The sequence below is a fragment of the Thunnus albacares genome, chromosome 15, assembly GCF_914725855.1.
Source record: "Thunnus albacares chromosome 15, fThuAlb1.1, whole genome shotgun sequence".
In the NCBI taxonomy this organism is placed as follows: domain Eukaryota; kingdom Metazoa; phylum Chordata; class Actinopteri; order Scombriformes; family Scombridae; genus Thunnus; species Thunnus albacares.
Genome location: NC_058120.1, coordinates 20,073,686 through 20,095,119, shown reverse-complemented (window position 1 = coordinate 20,095,119; position 21,434 = coordinate 20,073,686). Strand labels below are relative to the sequence as shown.

Below are 21,434 nucleotides of genomic sequence, written 5' to 3'. Positions count from 1 at the left end.
AGAAGACAAAAGTCTCTTATGGACATCCTCAAAAATGTTCAGTATCCAGCCAGTATCCGGTAGGAAAGCGCCTTGATTTGAACAAAGTAATAAGGCCCTTGGTTCTATCCGGAAGCAAGCTGCAATAGCAGCCATGCATTTACAAAAAGGAGAAAAGTAATGACAAAAAATACAGTGATTTTCTGAGTCTCTGAACTCATGACTGGACAAGAATCGTGTTCACATAAAGAAAGTCCACGCCACTTTGCTTAATACTGGTAACTCGCACAGTCTTCTTCAGCCTCTTAGGGCTTCCATAAACAAACACTTGGCTCTCATTGGTGCTTGTGTGAAAAAGGTGAGCTGATTGGGCCACTGGGTGTGTGCAGAAACAGAGAGAGGGGATTAAACCAACCAGGTGACTGCTACAGTGACTCTAAGGAGGGTTAAGAGATTAGAGGACACACTTCTTACAAACACATTTACCTACAAATACAAATTTGCAAAACACACCCTTTATTACAAGAGAATGAACAGCAACAACAAAAATATCATGTTTCCAGAAAACAGGAAACTTTAAACAATGATGCAAATGGCAGAAGAGAAGCTTTTAAAGAGCTTAAACAAGGAGCTTTTCAACAAACTCATAGGTGTAGGGAATGTTTTTGTGTTTTTACAAATTGTAAGTGCAAATATTTCTGACTTCTAAATGCTTGCCTTTCCTTTCCTTTCACTGTGTAAACTGAGGTATGTTTTACAGGTAGGGCCCCCAGCCCAGATACATCTGACAGAGCATTTTGTCATCTGTTGCTTCCTGTATGAGATAATGGACGTGTCCCTCTATAGACAAAGGCAGACCCAGCACTTTATTCCTGCTCTTTATCACTCCCTGCAGACGCTGCTCGATGTCACACACATGGGTTTTGGCCTAACAGAGAGGGATGGGGGTGGGGAGAGGAGTGGAGATGAGACAAAGAAAAGACAATATAAAAAATACTAATGATGAAACTGTAACATTTATAGGATATACTAGACAAGCATGCTGCTGTAAATTCACATAAACATACTTTCAGAGGCAAAATACAAACAACACATCAAAAATTCCCCAAAAATGTTTACACATATACATACCTTTTCATTAACTATCTCTCCTGTCTCATTGGCCTGAGCTTTGGAAAGTCCTTTGGCTTGTTTACTCCACTCCACCAGCGGGTCATGAAGGAAGGTCTTCAAAACACTAAGAGGGGGAAAAAAAAATAAAAATTTGAATTTAGAAACAGACAAAAAACTTACATTTAATGTGCTAGTGAGCCTGGAGTTATCATCAAATGTATAATTGTTTATTAAGAGTCAAGCATGTGTCAAGTATATTAGAAATACATTGATTTCTATATGGACTTTCATTTAAATTTAGTTAAGTAATTTACTCTTTGCTTAGTAAATAGGTTTTGTGTTATTTGTGTGTAGTCATATGTATATGCTCAGATTATGAAAAAGGTCTGTACAGGATTATTTGACAATCAAACAGTATGCATGTGTTTGTACCTCATTAGTGGCTCTCTCTGGTCCCTCATCAGTCTCAGTGTGACCTCACAGGCCTGCCTAAAGAGGCCCTCGGTGCCCATAGGTCCCATGGCATGGACCATGTTTTGGGTCAAACGGAAAGGAACCACCTCAGGCACATCAAACGTCTCCCCCTAGTGGAGAAGAAGGGAAGGAACAGGAGCGAGATGAAGGGAAAAAGTGAGAAAAGACATACAAAACAAGAACGATAATATGGAAAAGAAGTGAATTTCATATTTTTCATGTTTTTTAATCAACAAGGTGTAATTTAAATTATCAATTTATATTTTGAGACAAATACAAACCTTGTTGAAGAGGCAGTTGAAGTCAACGTGAACACATTCCCCCGTGAAGGAGTCAAAGAGGATATTTTCTCCATGGCGATCGCCCAGCCCCAGGATGTAGCCCACCATGGACATCACAGCAGTGGACCGACAGTATGCAGAGCGACTACTGTACCTGTAAACATTTGGTATTAATCAACTTAAATGTAACGGATACACAAATATACAAAACATTTGATTACAGACATGGCTTGTGGAAACACTGATTCTTGTGACTGTAGGAGAATTGTGCACGGGTCGTACCATGACGTGGGGTCAGCAAAGGTCCGGAGGAACCACTCGTAGAAGACAGGGGGGTGTCGAGCACACAGCATCTCGTGGTTTCGTAGTTTCTCCTCAAAAGGAGCTGTCTTAGGAAGAATAAGCTTCCTCAGCTCTTTACCAGATAGGTAGATACCTGGAACACACACAAAATATGATACAATAAAATCATTTCATCACATTTATTTTGCTGTTTATAGGCTTTACATATATATATATATGAATGTACCTCTCTCCTTATAGAGCTTGGTGAGAATGTGCCGTAGTCCGGTGGTGTTGTTGACCCATTCGATGATGCCGCACTCCTCATTGAGGGGGATCACGGCGTAGGTACGGATGTGTAGCTCCCTCCGCCTTGACTCGGCGTCTTTGCGTAGGCACTACACACGCAAAAATACACACAGAGACCATGTACACATACTATACAAACTACTTTTGAAAAAGACAGTAGAAAGTTTTTATTCTTCCTTTACTTTCCTTTTTTCTTAAACTTAGTTGTTCATATAATCATAATATAAATGTATTCATTTACTGTAATGTATTATTCCTATTTGTATCGCTTCGCCTTCTTCCTTTTTGGGCTGTTCAGATGGTCACTGTCCAGATTGTGAACTTTCACTGTACTATGAGTTAATGAATATGGCTGTATGCATTGCTAAAAATTCTGTTGAGGCAGAAAAAAATGAATTATTATACAATGAGGCTGGTGAGGCTGAGAAGGACAGATTTTAACTCTCAATATACAAGCAATACCATCCAAAATAACTGATTAAAACAATTGTACAGGCATTCTTGGTACAACAATAACTTAGGGTACTTTATTTCAGTCACAAAAACACACACACACCTTGTTAATGAGGCAGTTGAACTCCATGAGTCTGCAGTCTTTCCTCAGGTCATCTTTAGGTTTACACATCATGGTGTAACTCCGCCCATCTGACCCCTTCAGACTTATCTTCTTAGGCTTCTGTAAGGAGGCCAAGATCTCCACCTGCACAAACACGCTAGAGTTAAATGGTGTTGATCATCTCTACTCTAGATGATTTTTGTGATCAAAAGGTCAAATTTTCTAAAAGCTTGTTGCTGTATCATCACTTTCTGCCTGAGTTGGTGAGAGAAAACCTGTATACAGTACAAATTATTCTCCTTTTTACCATCAGGCAAGATAAAATACCAAAAAATATGTATGACAACACTCATCATTCATTCCCAATCTCTTACAATGTCTTCAAAGCCATCCAGGTAGGCCCAGTGTCCAGGAAAAGCGTCATGCTCTGTGTTTGCCCCGCCAGTAGAGGGCAGCGTAGGAATGAGAACCGACTGCAAGGGGATCAGGATCTGGCTGAAGGTTGGCTCCTCCACCATACGTTTTAGTTGCTTGAAGTGAACGCTCATACTGAGAGTGGTGCTGTTACCATCCACCTGGAAGACACATTCAAAAATATTACTTCTCCTATCCACTCCTGCAAGAACCCATTTAACTTAAGGTGATCAATGAACTTTTGATCTAACCTTATCCACCAATAAAATGCGTTTGCTATTTTATAGTGAGCTTATGAAGAGTGTGTACAACTCTATCTTTATAGTTCCATACTCCATTGACACTGATTACAAAATAACATGCTTTTATGAAATGAATAGTACCTTAAAATAGAGTATGTGTTGCACAACAGGAAAATGAACACATGCTTTTTTACTTTTATGACAGACTTAGGCTCACTGCAATCATTTACACATTCTGACAAGTGTGAAGGAAGAATGGCTGCCTTCACACATTTTTATTTGAATTAAAATGTAAATTGAATTCAGATATTTAAATTGTAAACTCTCTGTTTAAGTGTGTGTATATACCGGCTTGTTGCAGAGCTCCAGCAGCTTGTCAGTCAGCTTGTTTGCATCTCCGATGAATTTCTCCAGAGACTGTTTGAGGCTGATGGCTTTCTTAAGGATCTGATTACAGCGGTTCATACGCATAGGGTAGGATGACTGAAAAAAATTAAATAAACAGGAGTGCATGGAATGCATTTTACAAGAGCAGTTTAGTGGTGCAGTAATTGCAGGTGTTTAAACATCTGGCCTCTCAATAAATCACACAAAATATAGTATGTTGGTTGTGTAATGTTTTAAAAAGAAACTATAAAAAAGTCAAGAGAAAAAGAGTAAATGCATGCACATTCACACAAAAGTCAGTGTTCACACACAGATGCATGCATACACTTATATTTGTTTAGTAGATGTGAAAATATGTATGCATTCAAACAAACAGGCATTATTTAATCACAAATATAGGAGTGTGCGGCCATGTCTTGAAGAATTAAACTGTAAACGTCCAGTACACAAAGCCCTCATTGTTATCAAGGGAAATAAACACACACATACACACACACACACACCTACCTTTGATACAGCAGTCATTAGCCACATGGCCTGTTGGGGGTACGCCAGGAAGACTTTGGCCACGATGGTCATGAGGACGGTGAAAACCTCGTCGCTGGAGTGACACACTCTGGAGATGAGCTGTGAGAAGGCGGTCAGGAACTGGTACGGCGCCAAGTTGGCACAGTGCTCACTCACCGCCGTGTTGATTTTACCCAACTCCTGTCGCATCTGTCTGTCTGTCCGCCCAGCTGCAGCGGAGGCGATATGGAGATAGTAAGTGTTTACATGTGTTGGGTTTCTGTGTCTATTTTCAACAGTCCATACAAGGTAAAAGTTAATATGAGAAGTATATATGTATGGGACTACTGGTGAATTGGCCTGTGTGCATCTTCTTTTTACACTTACACAGACCATATTGGCCACCCACCTTTCTCACACTCACACACTTTAGCTCCAAAATCTAGCCAGAGAGACAACATGCGAGGCATAGCCTGGTAGATGTACTGGTTTCCAAACTGCAAGGCTCTGAGAGGGAAAGAACTCAAATTAGATGATTGATAAAGAAACTGATGAGTCTCAGCTTAAGAAAAGATTCTTAATCCTAGATTTAAAAGCTAGGTATCAGCAGTAAACACTGCAGTAACTCTGTTCTTACTTTCCAAAGAACGTGACGATGTATCGGATGAGGTTCCCCTGTTTCTCCAGCTTGTTATCAGTCACCATAGGCATCACTTTGTCGTAGTACTTGGCTAGGTAGAAGTTTCCGTCCTCCCACTCAGGCAGAAGGTTGGTCACATCCTAAAAAAAAAAAAACACACAACACATACTGTGAAAGCAGTGATGAAGAAAGCCACGTTTTTGTTGTCTCAACAAGTGCTACTCTGCACTACTCTCTGACTAACGTAATCAAACCCTTTTCTATAAAAATCAAACAAAAAAGTAAGGTTCACACATTTTTTTTCGCGCACAGTGGTTCAGTGTACCTTGTACGCCTTCATGATGGCGTTGGACTCAAAGTTGGCCGTCTCCTCCATGAAGCGTCCTACCAGCAGCATGGCCTTGCCTTTGGTCTGCAGACTGCGAGGGTCCATCAGGGGCTGATCATCGGGGAAGCACTGGGCCACTCCCTTCTGCAGGACGATCAGAGCCTGGTGTACATCGCCCTGGTGACAGACCGACAGGTTTGTTTTAGTGTTGTATTGTGTATGTGTGTGCACATGTGTGAAATTCCTATTACAGAACAAGTGAATTATGAGTAGGAAAGCACACATGTTTGAGACCAATATCTGATATTTTATGTATCTGGTACTTCAGACCAGAAGATCCAAACTGTGTTAAATATTTTAAGCCATATTACTGTAGATAATGCGGCTGACTAATGGCTTAGTGCTACAGTTCCAAAATATAGCAGTGCAGGTTTGTGAAGACATCCTGCTTGCTATATTGGCTGTATTTAAATGTTGATAGTGTTATACCTTGGACCAAAGCCACTTGGCCTTCTCAGTGACCAGCTCTGCCAGGTGTGTGTTCTCTGCGTTAAGAAGTGCGTTGAATGCTGTCTGGTGGTGTCCTGCCTTTCTGGCCACGCGAGCACTCTGCAGCCAGCATTCTCCTACCAGCTCCTTGCTCATAGGCCTGTAAAGTAAACACAAGTAAACATGGATTTGTGATGTGGCCTAAGCTTGGGTAAGAGGTTAATGCTAATTTGACTAAGAAATAAATACTGAGGAGTCTAAGTCTTTAAGGTGTCACCATCACACAGCTGTGACAACTTGCGTCTGTGTGCCTGCAGATGTTTCTACATCCTTACTTGGATCCCAAGCTGAGCAGGGCACGACGAAGGGCCAGGACCGGCTCCTTGGCCCTAAAGGAATTCTGGGTCATCTCCAGTCGATCCGACCAGTGAGGAGGCAGCTGATTGAGGCTGGTGGTAGGGCCTTTCCTCCATTTCTGCAGCTCAGTAAAAGTATGCTCCAACTCGCTGAGCATGTGGAGCCTAAACACACAAACACACAGATTTTGGATTCATCAGTTATTGATACTGGTCATCAGAAATTAAAACAAAAGACAAATAAAACACAAAACAGCTGACAGACCTGACAATGTACTCGTATCCTCTCTGGTAGGTTCCACACTCGTAGCTAGCAGCAGACAGAGGGACAACCTGTTCCTTCCTAACCAGCTTCAGCTTCTCATAGAACGTCTCACCGTCTTGCTTCTTAGCTGCCAGCAGCAACTGGCCTAGCCGCACACCCCAGGTACTGGACTGATGGTCTGGAGAGAAAATTGGTGCCAATAAATGGTCTGGTTAACTACTGATTACTAGTTTCCAGGCAGGATAGCAAACATGAGTACATACAGTTCAGGGTAATAAAGTGTCAGTCTTTTCAAGTGCAGACAGTATAAGGTGATCAATGGCTCAAGATGCTGCTGCATTTAAGGATCATCTGTGACAGTTTCATTACCTGAACTCAAGTAATCCTCCAGCAGGTCCCATTTGCCGAGCTTCCAGGCTGCCTCCACTCTGTAGGTGTTCAGCTCTGACTTCCACTGGTGCCTAAATGTGTACATACAGTACCAGTCAAAAGTTTGGACACACTTTCATTCAGGTGAATGGGAAGGCATGTCCAAACTTTTGACTGGTATTGTATGTAGTTCAGTTCAAGGGAACTGAACTGACTTACTGTATATCATAATTAATTTAAAGGCACAATAAATGTCCAGAAATGTGTGTATTTCATGTGCTTTTTAACATTATCCAAGTATAAAATATAATGATAAGAGGTCAGGGAATAAGATTAACACCACATTCAAAGTGAGTTTCTTTTTAATTAAAAAATCCTTTGTTATGATGAGATGAGTCTAAATTCATTATGTATGCAAGCATAAGTGTGTGTGTGTCTCACTTGTTGGCCAGTACTCCATTAACTTGAGTGATGACTGTGGACAGCTGTCCAAGGCCGAGCATAGAAGTCATCACTCCATGATAGTGACCGATCTATACAGAAAGGGACAATGAAAATTATATGAAGGTGCAACTTAAAAAATTGCCTCCTGAACTAGACAGCACTGTTATCTTTCATCTTGACAGAGGTAATAACATACAACATAGGTGGGTAAACAGAAAAAGTTACATCTCATGTGGCCCCCTCTCTCCTTTCATTTACTTCATGAATTTCTTATGCAGTATTTTCACTGTCAACTGCAGTGCTTTCAACTTTACACTATTGCTCTGATCCTTCTGAGCAAATTTTAAATGTTTTCATACATTTTAAAGTACATCTTGGAGGACCATGAGATCAATTCAAGTTAAGTGTATTTATCATGCAGCTTTTCATCATAATCATGTCTCTGCAACTTAAAGCTGGAGTGCAGGATTTTTGTCTCCCCCTTCTGGCAGTGAAAGTAATTACAAAAACACTGTTGACACATGCTTATGTCATAGGAAGTAACAAAAAATAGTGATGCCAAATAAGTCTTCACAGTCTTCTCTATTGTAGCTCCTTGGGTGTGATCCTGGTGTGTGTGCGTACCTGGTCTGACTCCAGCTGTATGGCCCGGTCGTAGCAGGCGGTTGCGTCTCTGAGCAGGCCGATGCTCTCGTGCTCTAAAATCTGTTCCCGTAGCGACGGCTCCTCCCTCCTCAGGGCATTGACCCCCCTCACACCATCAGGCTCATGCATCGCAGCGTACAGCGTCTGCAACAGCAAATCATTAAACAAACTTTACTTCCCGTCATCTACAACTTTGCCAAATTGAACACTTGCACTGTAGGACTTTATGGAGCAATCAAAATAACTTTTATGATACACACAATGTCCAACGCAAATTTGTTATTTAATAACCGCACACAGTGTCACTGCACATACAATCAAATGTGCAACAAACCAAACATTGAAATGTATTTAACCATTTTAAAAATTATTTTTGCCATCACATGACAACAAAACACTAATTACTATGAGTCCAAAAGGCATTAGAAAATGTTGGTAACATGCTTGGAAGTAAATGACTGTTAACTTGCTGTCTGACCTGCAGCAAGGTGAGGTGGTCCTGGATGTCTTCTTTGTTTTCTAAGATGTATGCTTCAAAGTGCATGAGGGCACGAGTATACGCTTTGGAGCGCAGAGATGCCTTGGCCAGAACGTCCTGTGGAATACCCTTCAGGAAGGCCACCACACGCTGATACTCCCCACTCTCTGCAACAACACATCCATTTTTTTAAATTCAAACATTATTTAATCATTCGGGGTAGTTGACATCAAAGATTCATGCATTTACATACTGTTCATTTAAAATGATTTAAAACTTTTAGCCAGTTGATGAAGATTTTACATATCCAAAACAGTCTGGTAGATCTATAAAAGACTCAGACCTCATGGATTGATACTCAAGATTTGTAACAAAACAAAACAGTATTTCAGACTCAAATATGAGTTGAAATTCACATTAAGTTGCAGCTGATTTTCCAAATACAAATCTATGTTTTTTTTGGACAAATGCGGTCAACTGCTCAGTAAATTATTGTCCATTACACTGAGTGATGTGTTTCAGCACAGCAGTGAAATGCAGATTCAAGAGATGAATGTAGCATTCATGTGATGTCGGAATAATTGGAAAAATGAGTTCCCGACTAGGAAAATTCACGTAAACGCCCCCTCAAGTCAGAATGACAACTTGGAGAATCTGCAAAAATTTTGGTACACGACTTTCTGAAAGTTCACATCATATTTGTAGAAACATGGCGGACAAAAGTAAATGTTTGTATGATGGCAAGAAACGTTCTACCTCATAACAAGTCAAGTAAAGCGATATTTTGGTGGTTTTAGGGAATGTACTGGTGCAGCAACAAGTCTCGGACAAAATACAACACATCTTTGCAGCATCCATGTTGTTTCCACAGTACGACTTAAAAGTTCATGAATACACCAAAGTCGGAAGAAATGGGAAATGGGACCATCCAGGGAGCATGTGAATGCAGCATAAGTGCACTGGCTGAATGTGACACTTACCGTTGTTTTTGGGTTTGGAGTACAGGATGTGTCGGCTCCACTGCGTGAGGTGAGACAACATGCTGAACACAGTCTGAGTGCTGAGCTGTGATAGACTGGAGGCCGCCTCCTGGACTCGCCCTGCTCCTCGTCCATCACCCTCCGTCAGCACAGCCAATATCTCCTCTGTTACCTGGAGGAAGGTGTGTTGTTATTTTAACTTCCTGTCCTTGACTTCTCGTACACGTATGGGTGTTTATGTATCCGTACCTCCTGTTGTTCTGCAGGTGTGCAGCCCAGCAGCATGTAGAGCAGAATATGAGGCAGCAGGTAGATTGTCACCTTGTAGTCGTGTTTGATGATGAAACTACAGCAGGTGAACACCTTGCTGGCCAGCTCATGTCTCACCTGAAACACATAAAAGCCATGAGCCTTGATGCAAAGGACAAGTTGATTCACTCATAGAGAAATTTCTAGCTTCATGTGAAATTGATATTTTAAAAAAAAATACTTTCCTTTCATGTAATTTGTTTTTCCCTTAATCTTCATTGTAATAATATCTTGAATTACACATGTTTGACAAATAAAAATGTCCACTGTGAAAAAAAAGTGTACAAGGTGAGTTCAGCTAACCTTGCTTATGAGGTATCCGGCCCATGTGGCTGACCAATCAGAGAACTTGCTGCCTCTGTTGCTTAGGTACACCGGCTTCTTCAGTTTAGACCAGTTCACCTCCTTCTGACTGCTTTTATACCTGCAGATAGAGAAGGAGGTGATTGAGAGGAGGGGTTGAAGAGGAAAGGAAGGAGAGGGAGAAATGATGAATGGATTGTAAATAGAGGAGGATACAGAGTTAAAGAGGGTGGGAGGAAAGGATGAAAAACATTCACTTGCTGGATTTGGCCTCTGGAATTCTGTGTATGAATACCTGCTGTTGAGGTGAGGTTCCAGTATTTCTTGGATCTGCTCTGGGAGTCTCCTCCACAGACGGCGACCTGATGAGTCGGTTCGACCCTCACGACACTCAAGAATGGAGAGCAGCTCCTAGAGCGCGCATGAATGCACATAATACACACAAAAGTGGAAAAAGAGAAAAGCTCACATACTAATTAAAACAACCAGATTTGTAAAGTGTGTATATATTCACATGTGTGTTTACCTGAATTGCATAAGCAGCTGAGTCCTGTGCTCTTACATCATCAGCGTAAGCCAGGAATGTTCTGGTCAGTTCAATCAGCAGGTCATAGGCGAAGTTAGGGTCATCAACCCCACTCTGTCCCACAGAAAGATAAACAAGTGTTCTAATGTCCCTGCATGTCCAGTATCAAACAAACCTATTTATGTTTCTGCATATAAACTTAAGACAAGTTGAACAGAGAGCTCTGCTAAAGATATACAACTTTGGTGACTTTTTGAGCATGTTTAGAGGGTCAAATTTAGGTGTGATGTCCCGTAATAATAAAGAAATAAAGAAAGAAACAAACAAACACACGAAAAACAATAGGGTCCTCTTCCTTAGGCAGAGGACTACTGTTTTACACAAATAAATACCTAAAAATGTGAATGTATCATTTGATTGTATACACCATCCTGTGTTTATATTATATTGTTATTATAGCTAAATTCTGTCTGTATATTTTATAATGCCAAGCTTCGGCCTATCCTAGCTTACCACAAAAGTGTTGCGGTCGCCGTGGGTGTGTGTGTGCGACAGGTCCAGACGTCCAGGATCCACGGCCCCCAGCTCTCCCAGACACTCCCCACACAGGAGTCTGGCCTCTGGGGACGAGTCCTGGCAGCCCTTCAGCAGCACCGACACTAAGTTGGAGATGACCGGCTCCACCGCCTCACTTGCGCAAACCTGCCGCAGCAGCCACTCCTGCCGTCCGAAAACAGGTAGACCGCCAAAGACAATAGTAGTAGAAGTAGTTAGTGTTATTGAAGTAAACAGTGAGTAAGATGTATTAGATTATTATATTAACACTGTAAAATCACCCAAAGTATATAATCAACTATTTTATTTTATTGGGTATATTATTGATTCCCATAAGTTAATTGTAACTTGCAAACAGGGGACTTGAACCCTGAGCTGTTACCTCATCTTACCGTGTGTGTGTGTGTGTGTGTGTGTGTGTGTACCTGTTTACTGTGCATCATGTCCCTGAGGCTGGTCAGTGCATGAATCCTGACGTCAACATTCTCATGTTGAACGGCCCTCATAGAGAGCTGCAGCGCTGCGGCCCGGTCGCTGCTGCTGGCTGTCAGCTGGGAGGAGAGGGGGGAAAAAAAACAAAAAACTTTGCCATTTGATGTACATCTCCATCTTTAATACCATCACTGTCAACAAATAACCATATCACCATATGCATTTTACTTTTTTCTATCCATAACAGACCTTCTTGTAGTTCTGCAGAACAGTGTGGATGTCTTTCAGCTCAGGGTGATCTGGCAGGAAGTAAATCTCATGGAGGTAGTCATTGACTTCTTCCCTGTGGGCAATCATGTGAAAATGAGTGCTTATTTTATATCAATCCTACTAGAACATTATCATTTGCATGTGTTGTAATGTAAAAATACAGTTTTGTTGTGCACTCGTCAAGTTTTGATGTTTAAAGGATAAGGCTGATGATTTTTAGGATGAATTCACTGTTGGTTTGGTTCTGCACATGAGATTTGTTGACAATAAGCCTTGTACTTTAACTTTCTGTGAGGGACCTGTTTGGTAATTTTTTAATTTGTCTGTGTGTGTGTGTGTTACCTGTTGTCGAGTATCAGGAAGCGAATAATAGCAGCAGTTTCTTTAGGCTGCAGGGGAATCAGCGGGAGGAGTGCAACGATCACATGACTCAGTAGAGGGCCCAGGTGTGCAGGCTCCACGCTCCTCACAAAACAATCCCATGTCCTGTCCACACAGGAAGCAGGAATTATTACACAGAATGCATGTAGTCAAATTGTTAGAAATGCTTCTGTCTATTAAAGAAGGGTGTAATGAGGTTAATAAGTTAATGTGTCAATTTTGACAGTTACAGAAGCAATATACCACTGATATGCAGTTTCCATGTGACCTTAAAGTGTTTGTATGTGTGTGTGTGTGTGTTTTTACTGACTGGCAGCAGAGCAGAGGGAAGTCCTCTCGGTATCGGAGGCCAGTGCGGAGTGTTGTCATCATCTTCACCCTGACAGAGCTGATGTGTTTGGAGCCCATCAGTTTCATTAGAGCCATCACACTAGTCAAAGCCTGAACAGAAAAGAGAAATCTCCTTTTCAAACTATACAAACTAGGCAGAATTGTTGTTAGGTAAAAATATTTGTGTAATTCTCACTGTCAACTAAATATTGATTGCAATTAGTGACATGTAAACTTTCAGATTAAGTCAATACATTCTCAAATATTAAATAATTAATAATTAAATTGGTTCTCTTAGTACTGGATCACTCACCAACTTCTTGCGGTCTTTCTCTCCTGCGCTGGAGCTGAGCAGCTGCATGTTGAAGAAGGCAAGAATTCCCAGAAGCTTTGGCTGCAGGTAGTCCGCCTGCCGCACAATGAATGATTGAGGACAAGTAAGAACAAAGCAGGTTTATGTTTAAAAGAACGAACTGTTGATTTGTTCTTCTTTAATATTATTAAAGATTATTTTCTCGATTGATTATTTTGTTAATAAAATGTCCAACAGTCCAAAACCCAAAGACATTCAATTTACTATCATATATGACAAAGAAAAACATAAAATCCTCAGTCAGTATCTTGCATTTTTGGTTGAAAAATAACTAAAACGATCAATTATCAAAATTGTTTTTCTGTCAATTGACTAATCGAATAATTGTTGCAGCTCTAAAAATGTTCAAAATAAAGACAGCAATATGAAAAAGTGACTCTGATATGTACCATGTGGTCTGGGGTGGTGATGTCTCTTGGACCCTGGTAAGGGTCATCACTGGACGCAAAGGAGGCCAGGATTGCAAGGCCATTGAATACCTACGAAGCAAAGTGAAACACACATGTGAACCACATACAGTAAGTGAACCCATCACAGATTTGTAGGCGCTCACTGAGCAACAAGAATACATACTGAAAAAGACTTGATTTGTAGGGGAACAAATGTTTAAACAATATATATATATATATATATATATATATATATATATAAAAAACAGTATAGACCTGTTGGTAGTGCTCTCCCAGGCGCAGCAGCAGCTCGTTGTGAAGACCCTGGAAGTCTAATCGTAGCAGAGAGCCCAGTTCAATCTCTGTCTCGCTCTGGGACATGGTAAAAGGTTTAGATAGATTAAAAAAATATATATCAGTGTGGTAATCTTATTATTTATTATGGAGGGCAACAATTTCAGGACAATTGCTTTATTTATCAGCCTCATCTCACAGCTGGGACTTTTCAGCCAACTGCACAACACCAATATTAATCTCTGTCAAAGGTTTGTTTTACCCCAGTGGTTGGACTCCAGTGCATTAAATCATACAGGATATTTGCTTCTTAGGCTTAATTTGGGAGATGTGTGTCATTGAAATTCTGTTGAGAACACCAATGATATCTAACTTTATATCTAATAGCTTCTCACTATGTTATCTTTGCTGTAGTTTGAACATACAGACAGTTGTGGATTGCGATTTTAGATTAGAGGCAAGGAAATATTAATACCTGTAGGTAGTGGAAGGCCTTCTCCAGCTCCTCCTTAGTGCAGGAACAGACCAGATGGCTGAAGATGTACTTGAAGTTGTTGATCAGGATCTCTCGCCTGTTTGCCTTCAGCTCATTGGCCAGGGTACGGATGAGGGCGGAGCCTGTAGAGCTAGCCTTGGCTGCCAGGTAGGGCAAGAGCACCTGGAGGGTCCGCTGAATATACAAGTATCCAGTAAATCCTCAATACCCAAACATACCTGAATATACATATTACAGTCTCAATGTGCTTTCATATCTAACATACTGTAAACTGTATACCTATGTACTGTGTATTATTGTGTAGTAGGATATGTGTGCATACAGTGAGGAAGCGGTGAAGGTCTGGAAAGTCAAAAGCGTGTGCTATCTGAGCCAGGATGTCCAGGGCCAGCTCTCTCTGATTGGCTGATTCGCTTCCTTGATCTGGTGTGCTCCGCAGGGCCGATGCATGACGCGAGTGCAGCGACTCCACCAGGAACTAAACTCATACAGAAGAAAGAGCTAATTAAATGATGCATTTCAATAAAGAGAATTGAAGATACATTGACAAAAGACACTGTTACATTGTGCACACTATGCTGGGGACATTTGGTGAATATGTTGCATTATATGCATGTAATGTACACATTTTTGTTTGAATCTGACATTTTTCTCACATCACCATCTCTAAAAATACACACAATTATACAAAAATATCATGCCTGAACTATATTCATAATAAATAACCAAACACATTAACAGAAACCCTGCTGCATGGTTTGTTATTACTATGTTTAATTATAATTCACAGTAGTATAGACTAGAAGACCTAAAGTTTTGCAACCACTATCAAATATGGGAAAAGTCAGTGTTTTCATTCATCATTTTACATCAGTTTTGAAATATAAAGTGTGTGTTTTCTATTGTCCACATGTAGTTAATTATGCAGATAATCATAAACTGGCATTGCCCCCAAAATTAATCAGACTTGCATGTGCAAATCATCTAAAGCAATAGGCGTAGACCTGTCACACCTGGCAAATAGGGTTCTTGTACTGACTGAAGAGGGTTTGCAGTTTAAGGCCTTTGGCTTTGGCCAAGGCTCTGATCTGAGTGTAAGCAGCGACAGACACCGGGGATGACTTGGACAGCAGACAGTGGAGCAGCCGCAGCAGGGAGAACGACACCAAACTACCCTGGGAGGCTCTGACAGAAGAGCAGAGACGGATGGGAAAAGAACGTGTGAATGAACAAATTAAACCAGAACAGTCTTTTACAAAGCATTTTACAAAACTGTGGTGTGTGTTTGTATGTGAAAAAAGGGGCATCTATACCTGCCGATCTCTCCAGTGGTGAGGATGAGAGTGTTACGCAGGTTATCATCTCTGTTGTGTTTAGCGTTGTTGAATGCCTCTTTAAGACGTGAAACCAGGAGCTGGGATGGCAAGAAGGAGCACAAACATCATCAAGAAGCTCAAAACAGCTGTAGAAGGTATCATTATTTTAAGGAAAAATATAAATCTGACTTCTATATGTATATATTATTGAAAAACATTTGTCTTACAATAATATACTGTATGTATAATAAAACATATATGTACAATAAAAGAGTATAAAGCACAGACTTCTGTGTCTTAGTGCTGGAAATGCTCACCTCACTCAGAGAGCCCTGCTCGGAGTTTCGGGTGGGATCTGTTAGCAGAAAACGCACTGATCGACTGAAGCATGTTCTAACCGCTGGATCTGAGTCCTCCATCAGATCAATCAGAGCACAGAGAACAGCTCGGGAGTCGCTGTCTCCACCGAGCAGATTCACATGTTGGCAGAGATGAGGGAGGGCTTCTAGGAAAGCTAGGATAGTGAAATAAATACGCAAATAAGTTCATTGCTTTCTTAAAAAACCTAGATGACATAATGCTGAATTTGAAAATAATCCATGAATAGAGCAACGGAAGAATAGCCTTAGCCACATAGTGTCGTAATACATAGAGGGTCACATAAAATAACTAAATACCTTGTTTAACAGTGCTTGGAGCTTGTTGTGTGAGCAGAGGAAGGAAGGGTTTGACAACAGACGCCCTGAGGGATGGCACTGCATTCCCAGCGTGTTCTGTTGCAAGGCTGACGCGGCGGCAGAGGATCTCAGGTGGATGAGTAGCCTCTACGTGGGTGTCACTGAGCTTGGAGAGCTCTGATTGGATACAGCTCAGCTGACCAACGATCCTGGCGAGCTCCGTCTTCACCTGCTCCGAACTGTCCTCCAGCGTGGGACTGCAAATGTACAATGTACCCCGTGAATATAATAATACATGCTTATTTTTTAAAATAAGCACAATAAAATCAAAAGAGATAAATGAAACAAAGAATGAAGCAAAGTGAGAGGCAACACTGTCATGTTTGTGCAAGTGTGTCACTGTATATATACATATATATCTACATACAGCAGAGTAGTATTGATGAGGTTATGGTGTGTATTTCCCAGGTGGTGAAGAAGAAGAGGGAAGGCCCTGACTGCCGCCGCTCTCACAATCTCATCTTCACTCTTCAGTGCCTTGGAAAACAAACACACACGCCACGTCTCACATACACCACGACGAAGGAGGGCCAGCAGCCACACACAGTCCGCCTGGACATCAGGTGCTGGAAAGAAACGCACGTTTGACGTCAATCCCAGAACATCATCTGAAGGTTCTTGGTGTTATGTTTGGACAGCTTTTTAACAAAACTGCGACATCAAAGATTCAAATGTTTTTGAGTTGTCATGCGACAGGAATACTCACAGAAACAGAAGCTGACTCTCTGAGCCAAAGCAGGCACCCATGAGGGGATTCCTGAACCCTTATAGGCTGAGGCAGACTTCTCACACACCCAGGGAAGAGATAACAGAGCACACACACGCCGCTGGAGCCCGTCCTCGCTCTGACTGCTCACTAAATACAAACATACAGACAGTGAAGTAAATAACAAACATATGAAAACCATCTGGGCTGTATTTTGTGAGTGTTCGTATATTTACTTGACAGGTAGAGGATGGAGTCAAGGACCCTGACGGCGGTCTGGACAGCAGACTGATAGTAGCTCTGGTTTGAGAGTGGATCAGCACCTCCTTCTAATACTGACTGACAGCTCTTCAAGGCCCTGCCCAGAGTCTCAGTCGACACCCAGAGGAGAGGAGACAGACTGACAGGTTTAAAGAGAGAGAAAGAGAAAAAGAAAGATGTAGAATATCTATTATTACAGTCTGTTGATAAAGAATAAAATATATGGGTCAGTTGGTATTTCTGTGTGCAAGACAGACATAAACTGTGAAAGAGTGACAGCGTGTGTGTATGTTTGTGTATTACCTGGTGGGAGAAGAGCAGAGGGCTGCCAGATGGAGGATGAGTGCCAGACCCTCCAGAGCAGAGAGAGTCTGCGTGATCTCAGGTTCATCAGTGTCAGAGTTCAAAAAGGTGAGCAACTCCTCTAGTCGACTGTTCACCACAGCCCAAACCTCACTGCGAACACGCATGTCCACCTCACTTAGGAAACAAAGAGACGCACAAGATTTGTACATCGATAAATCATTCTCCACTTTAAAGACCAAAACACAAGATGCCACAATTTGAGTGAGTGAATGTTGCACTGCTTGAAAAACTTGGTTGTTACAACTCTTTTTTTCCCCAACAGACTGAGTTGTGAATGTTCATGAACTCACGCTGACGATGTTTTTGTTATCTTGCTGACTGAATTGGTGGCAGATTTGCGGGATTTCTTGGCAACCGTCTCTCCGTCTCCTAACTCCTGCATCACAATAGCAGTTTCAGCCTTCAGAGCAGCTTGGAGAAACCCCTCTGCACACTGCAAAACAAAAAAAAAGCACCACAGATATGTTAAAAAGGGAGAGAGATTTAAAAAATAAAAAGTGTGTCAGTGGTGGACAGACAAAGTCACAGTTACAGAAAAAAAAGTACTTCAGCTTGATTTTCTGTTCCAACGGTGCATGCCAGCATCCGGCAGACTTCTGTAACTCGCTGCCTCCTTAACAACGCGGCACTCTCGTAACCCAGGGCAACGGACAGCAGGAAGTTGAACAGCAGACACAGTGATTCAGTAACTTCTGCCCCCAACTTGACACCCGCCCCTCCGAGAGAACAAACACACTCGAACAACTGCGAGAGACAGATGGGCTCGAAGTGTGTGTGAGAGACACCGGATGAGTGAAACACACAGTGAGTCAAGTTTAGCAGCTCTCCTTCATACGGCTGTTGCTTATCCAAGTTTGAGTTTGATGTGCATGTGTAAGAGTGTGTTTCCAGTAAGTGAAAGTAGGCCGTGAAGAACATGTGGCCCTGACTCTCAGGAAACCCTCCCAGCTCCACCAGTTCCCTCAACATCACCAAGGAGATCTTCCTCAGCCTGACGTTGCCATTGGCCAGGATGGAGCAAGCTGTCTCCCAGGCCACACTCAGGTCACGACGGGAGACAACTCCCCTCAGGGCATCGGTAATGACACCAATCGTCACGGCGCTCAGCGACTCCAAGGCAGCCGGTGAGGAGAGTACGAGAGGAGACGGGGTGAGGTAAGAAGAGGCACACGCTGGGGAGATACCGAAGCGCTGGAGTGTTACAGGCCATCGGCTCTGTCTGTGGTGTCCCTGCCCTGCCAGTGTGGAAATATGATTGTACAGGATGTTGCTCAGGTCCTGGGCCAAAAGAATAAGCTCCTGTGTGAGGCAGCTGAAGATGAATGGTGCCCTGACCCTCAGAGTGTGCAGTAAAGTGCACAGCACAGCAGAAACCCGCTTGTGGATGACGTCACAGTCTGGAGCTGCCGCCACACGCAGCAAACGCACTGCCACCCACTTACTGAAGTCTGAATTGAGGGAGAGATGAGGAGAGATGAGAGGTAAAAGGAAAGAGAGAAGCACAAATTATCAAAATTATCTTATTGATTTTATACATTTCAAATCTCATGAATCTTTATCTTAATATTGCAGCTTTTTCAAAAGCATCTCCTACCAGTACAGCTCTGTGTGGCGTCTGGATACTCAGCAGGCTGGCAGGCAGGGTTGGCGAACATAAGAGACGATGATTTGATTATATGCTGCACAAAGTCCAGCAGCATCACACAGGCTGGCTCTGAACTGGACTTCTTATTCAGGCCCAGAGCAACTGGAGGAGCACAGACAATAAATTAGATTAACCCAGCGGTTTGGGTGTCTGGAACATCGGTCATTCAAAAGCTAAAGGTGAAGGTTCACAAGCTAATAAACAGGGTAAGGAAGAAAACTAAACCAATTGAGAAGTCAAAAATAAATTCGCAAGTCAAATAGGTTGGGAAGCACTGGATTAACCTTTACAACAATACAGAGCCTTTGACAGGTCAATCAATATAAACACACAATGTGCAGACAAGCTTTTTTTTTTCTCAAAGCACTTTTTTAAACTACAGTCATAAGATTGTGGCGACCTAAAACAGAGGTAGTTGATCTATCTGTTGAAGTTGGTCTGAGGTAGTAATATACTGTGCAACCAAATGTAGAATACAGTATGAGGAGCCTGACTGTCTATTCTTTTATGTTTAATTGTCAAATATGAAAGTGTAAGTTAAACTTGAGGGAGATCCCAGGCCAAAATAACAAACCAACCAGCCCCGGCTACAAATAAAACCAACAATACTGAATCAACAACCCAACTAAATCAAGTTAAAATACTAAATCTAAGTCCAAAACTTCCCAAAAAATAGGAGAAGTAGAGGGAAGCAACTTGTCAGCTCTCTTATACAGAGCTTCTAGGCAAGAGGTTAAGGTAGGAATAAAGATACAAAACAACAACTTAAATATAATTAGCAAATAAATATATTGAATAGCATAACCACCACTACCTTTCTGACATGTTATCCCCTTAAGTATTGACTCAAATAGTTCACAACACAAAGATTTGGTTGGAAAAAAAAAACAGTAACTTAGCTATTAGTGAACCACCTTTTTTCTTATATAATTGTAAGACATTTAACAGCAGAACATAGATTAATCGAATATGACCAAATCTGAACACAACAGCTTTTACTACTTTACCAGACTGGCATTTTCTCTCATTGTGTCCACCTCCTGTGTGTTAACTTAATATTTTAAGTTACTGACGGACTCACCGACATCCACATCAGTCAGTATCCTGTCAATGAACTGACAGAGGATCTGTCGAGGTTTCTGCACCGCCTGGTTGTATTCACCTGCACTGGCACTGCAAATACCAACATAATGAAATTATAAAAATGTGGCACCTAATTAGCTAGTTAACGACTTGGTGTAAAAGGAAAGCGCAGTTTAAACCACTTTTATTTCACATGCTGAGTCTGACATCATGTTAGCAGCTTAGCTTAGCTCGGTTAGTCACCTTGCTAGCTCCTGAAGAGCCGGTATCATCGCAGACATCTCCAGCCCTTCCATTTTTATAACAACAAATGTCGTGTCGCTTTATAAATAACTTGTTCAAAACACCATATCAAGGAAGATTTAACCAGCACACTTCTAGCCTGGGCACCAGCTGCCTGGCGATGTCAGGCTAGGAAACTTCTACATCTCCTGTCAAAACTTTCGCTCCAAAATTACGTTTTTTGTTTTCATACGGCATCCACCGAGGGACATTAAACTGAAACAAACTCGAACTGCAAACCGCTCCCCCTGGCGAAATGTTTGTAAATGGCACACACTAAAAGTCTGTTGTTGTTTTTTTTTGCCAAAGCAAGAATTATTTTTGCATAACCCAGTTTTCATATACAATATCTGAATGGGCTCTGCAGGCTGTTTGACGTCCAACCAACAAGAGAAAGCTTGTCTGCTTTTGCGCATGTGCAGTTATATGTATGTTAAGGTGAACGTGTGCTTCAATAATGTACTTTAAAGTCATATTAGGGTACGTTGCACACACTGAACAAGAATGGGGGCATTTGTAGAAAACACTCTGTCATCCAAGAGGTGAAAAGCTGTTTCTTTGTTTGTGCGCTTTCATGATAATAATGATGATAATAATAATAATGAATTTGATTTCAAGCACCTTTCGTTTAACCGAATACACTTAACATACGGAAAACACGTAAAAACTACGCTAATGAAACAGCTTGGCTAAAAAGATGGGTCTTAAACTGTGTTTCCAGAGGATTTAAAAGCACTAAAGATCACATCAAATGCTTCTAAAAAGTAGCTCAGCTTTCTTTTTAATTGATATTAGTATTTTTTTTCTCCTTTAGGTAAAAGTCTCATTATTGAAGTTAAAAT

General features: G+C 41.5%; 1 protein-coding gene across 1 annotated transcript; it reads right to left on the bottom strand.

Moving 5' to 3' along the window:
* Positions 1 to 478: 478 nt before the first annotated feature.
* Positions 479 to 20,852, bottom strand: atr (ATR serine/threonine kinase). The gene is made up of 48 exons (XM_044374862.1): positions 20,554 to 20,852; positions 20,309 to 20,400; positions 19,177 to 19,329; positions 18,129 to 19,030; positions 17,873 to 18,015; positions 17,520 to 17,696; positions 17,192 to 17,355; positions 16,956 to 17,105; positions 16,617 to 16,815; positions 16,190 to 16,446; positions 15,830 to 16,026; positions 15,510 to 15,610; positions 15,210 to 15,381; positions 14,519 to 14,674; positions 14,176 to 14,370; positions 13,683 to 13,778; positions 13,407 to 13,496; positions 12,958 to 13,053; positions 12,625 to 12,755; positions 12,276 to 12,419; positions 11,913 to 12,006; positions 11,657 to 11,782; positions 11,190 to 11,396; positions 10,677 to 10,790; positions 10,446 to 10,561; positions 10,151 to 10,271; positions 9,788 to 9,925; positions 9,539 to 9,710; positions 8,559 to 8,725; positions 8,060 to 8,224; positions 7,433 to 7,524; positions 6,992 to 7,083; positions 6,623 to 6,800; positions 6,337 to 6,522; positions 6,002 to 6,161; positions 5,510 to 5,689; positions 5,182 to 5,324; positions 4,954 to 5,051; positions 4,545 to 4,774; positions 3,999 to 4,133; positions 3,369 to 3,569; positions 2,995 to 3,138; positions 2,377 to 2,527; positions 2,130 to 2,283; positions 1,848 to 2,001; positions 1,525 to 1,676; positions 1,111 to 1,216; positions 479 to 907 (listed from the first exon to the last, which is right to left on the bottom strand). Exons 1-48 carry the CDS (start codon positions 20,604 to 20,606, stop codon positions 734 to 736), a joined length of 7,818 nt encoding a protein of 2,605 aa, XP_044230797.1. The 5' UTR covers positions 20,607 to 20,852; the 3' UTR covers positions 479 to 733.
* Between the last annotated feature and the right edge of the window lie 582 nt (positions 20,853 to 21,434).

What these genes read in the sequence shown, in the direction of transcription:
- atr (XM_044374862.1), bottom strand. Translation starts at nt 20,606, where the DNA reads ATGGAAGGGCTGGAGATGTCTGCGATGATACCGGCTCTTCAGGAGCTA. An exon ending in ACCACTGGAGAGATCGGCAG is followed by an intron (nt 15,382 to 15,509) that starts GTATAGATGCCC and finishes CTCTTCTGTCAG; the next exon opens with AGCCTCCCAGGGTAGTTTGG. An exon ending in TGGAGCTCTGCAACAAGCCG is followed by an intron (nt 3,570 to 3,998) that starts GTATATACACAC and finishes TGTGTCTTCCAG; the next exon opens with GTGGATGGTAACAGCACCAC.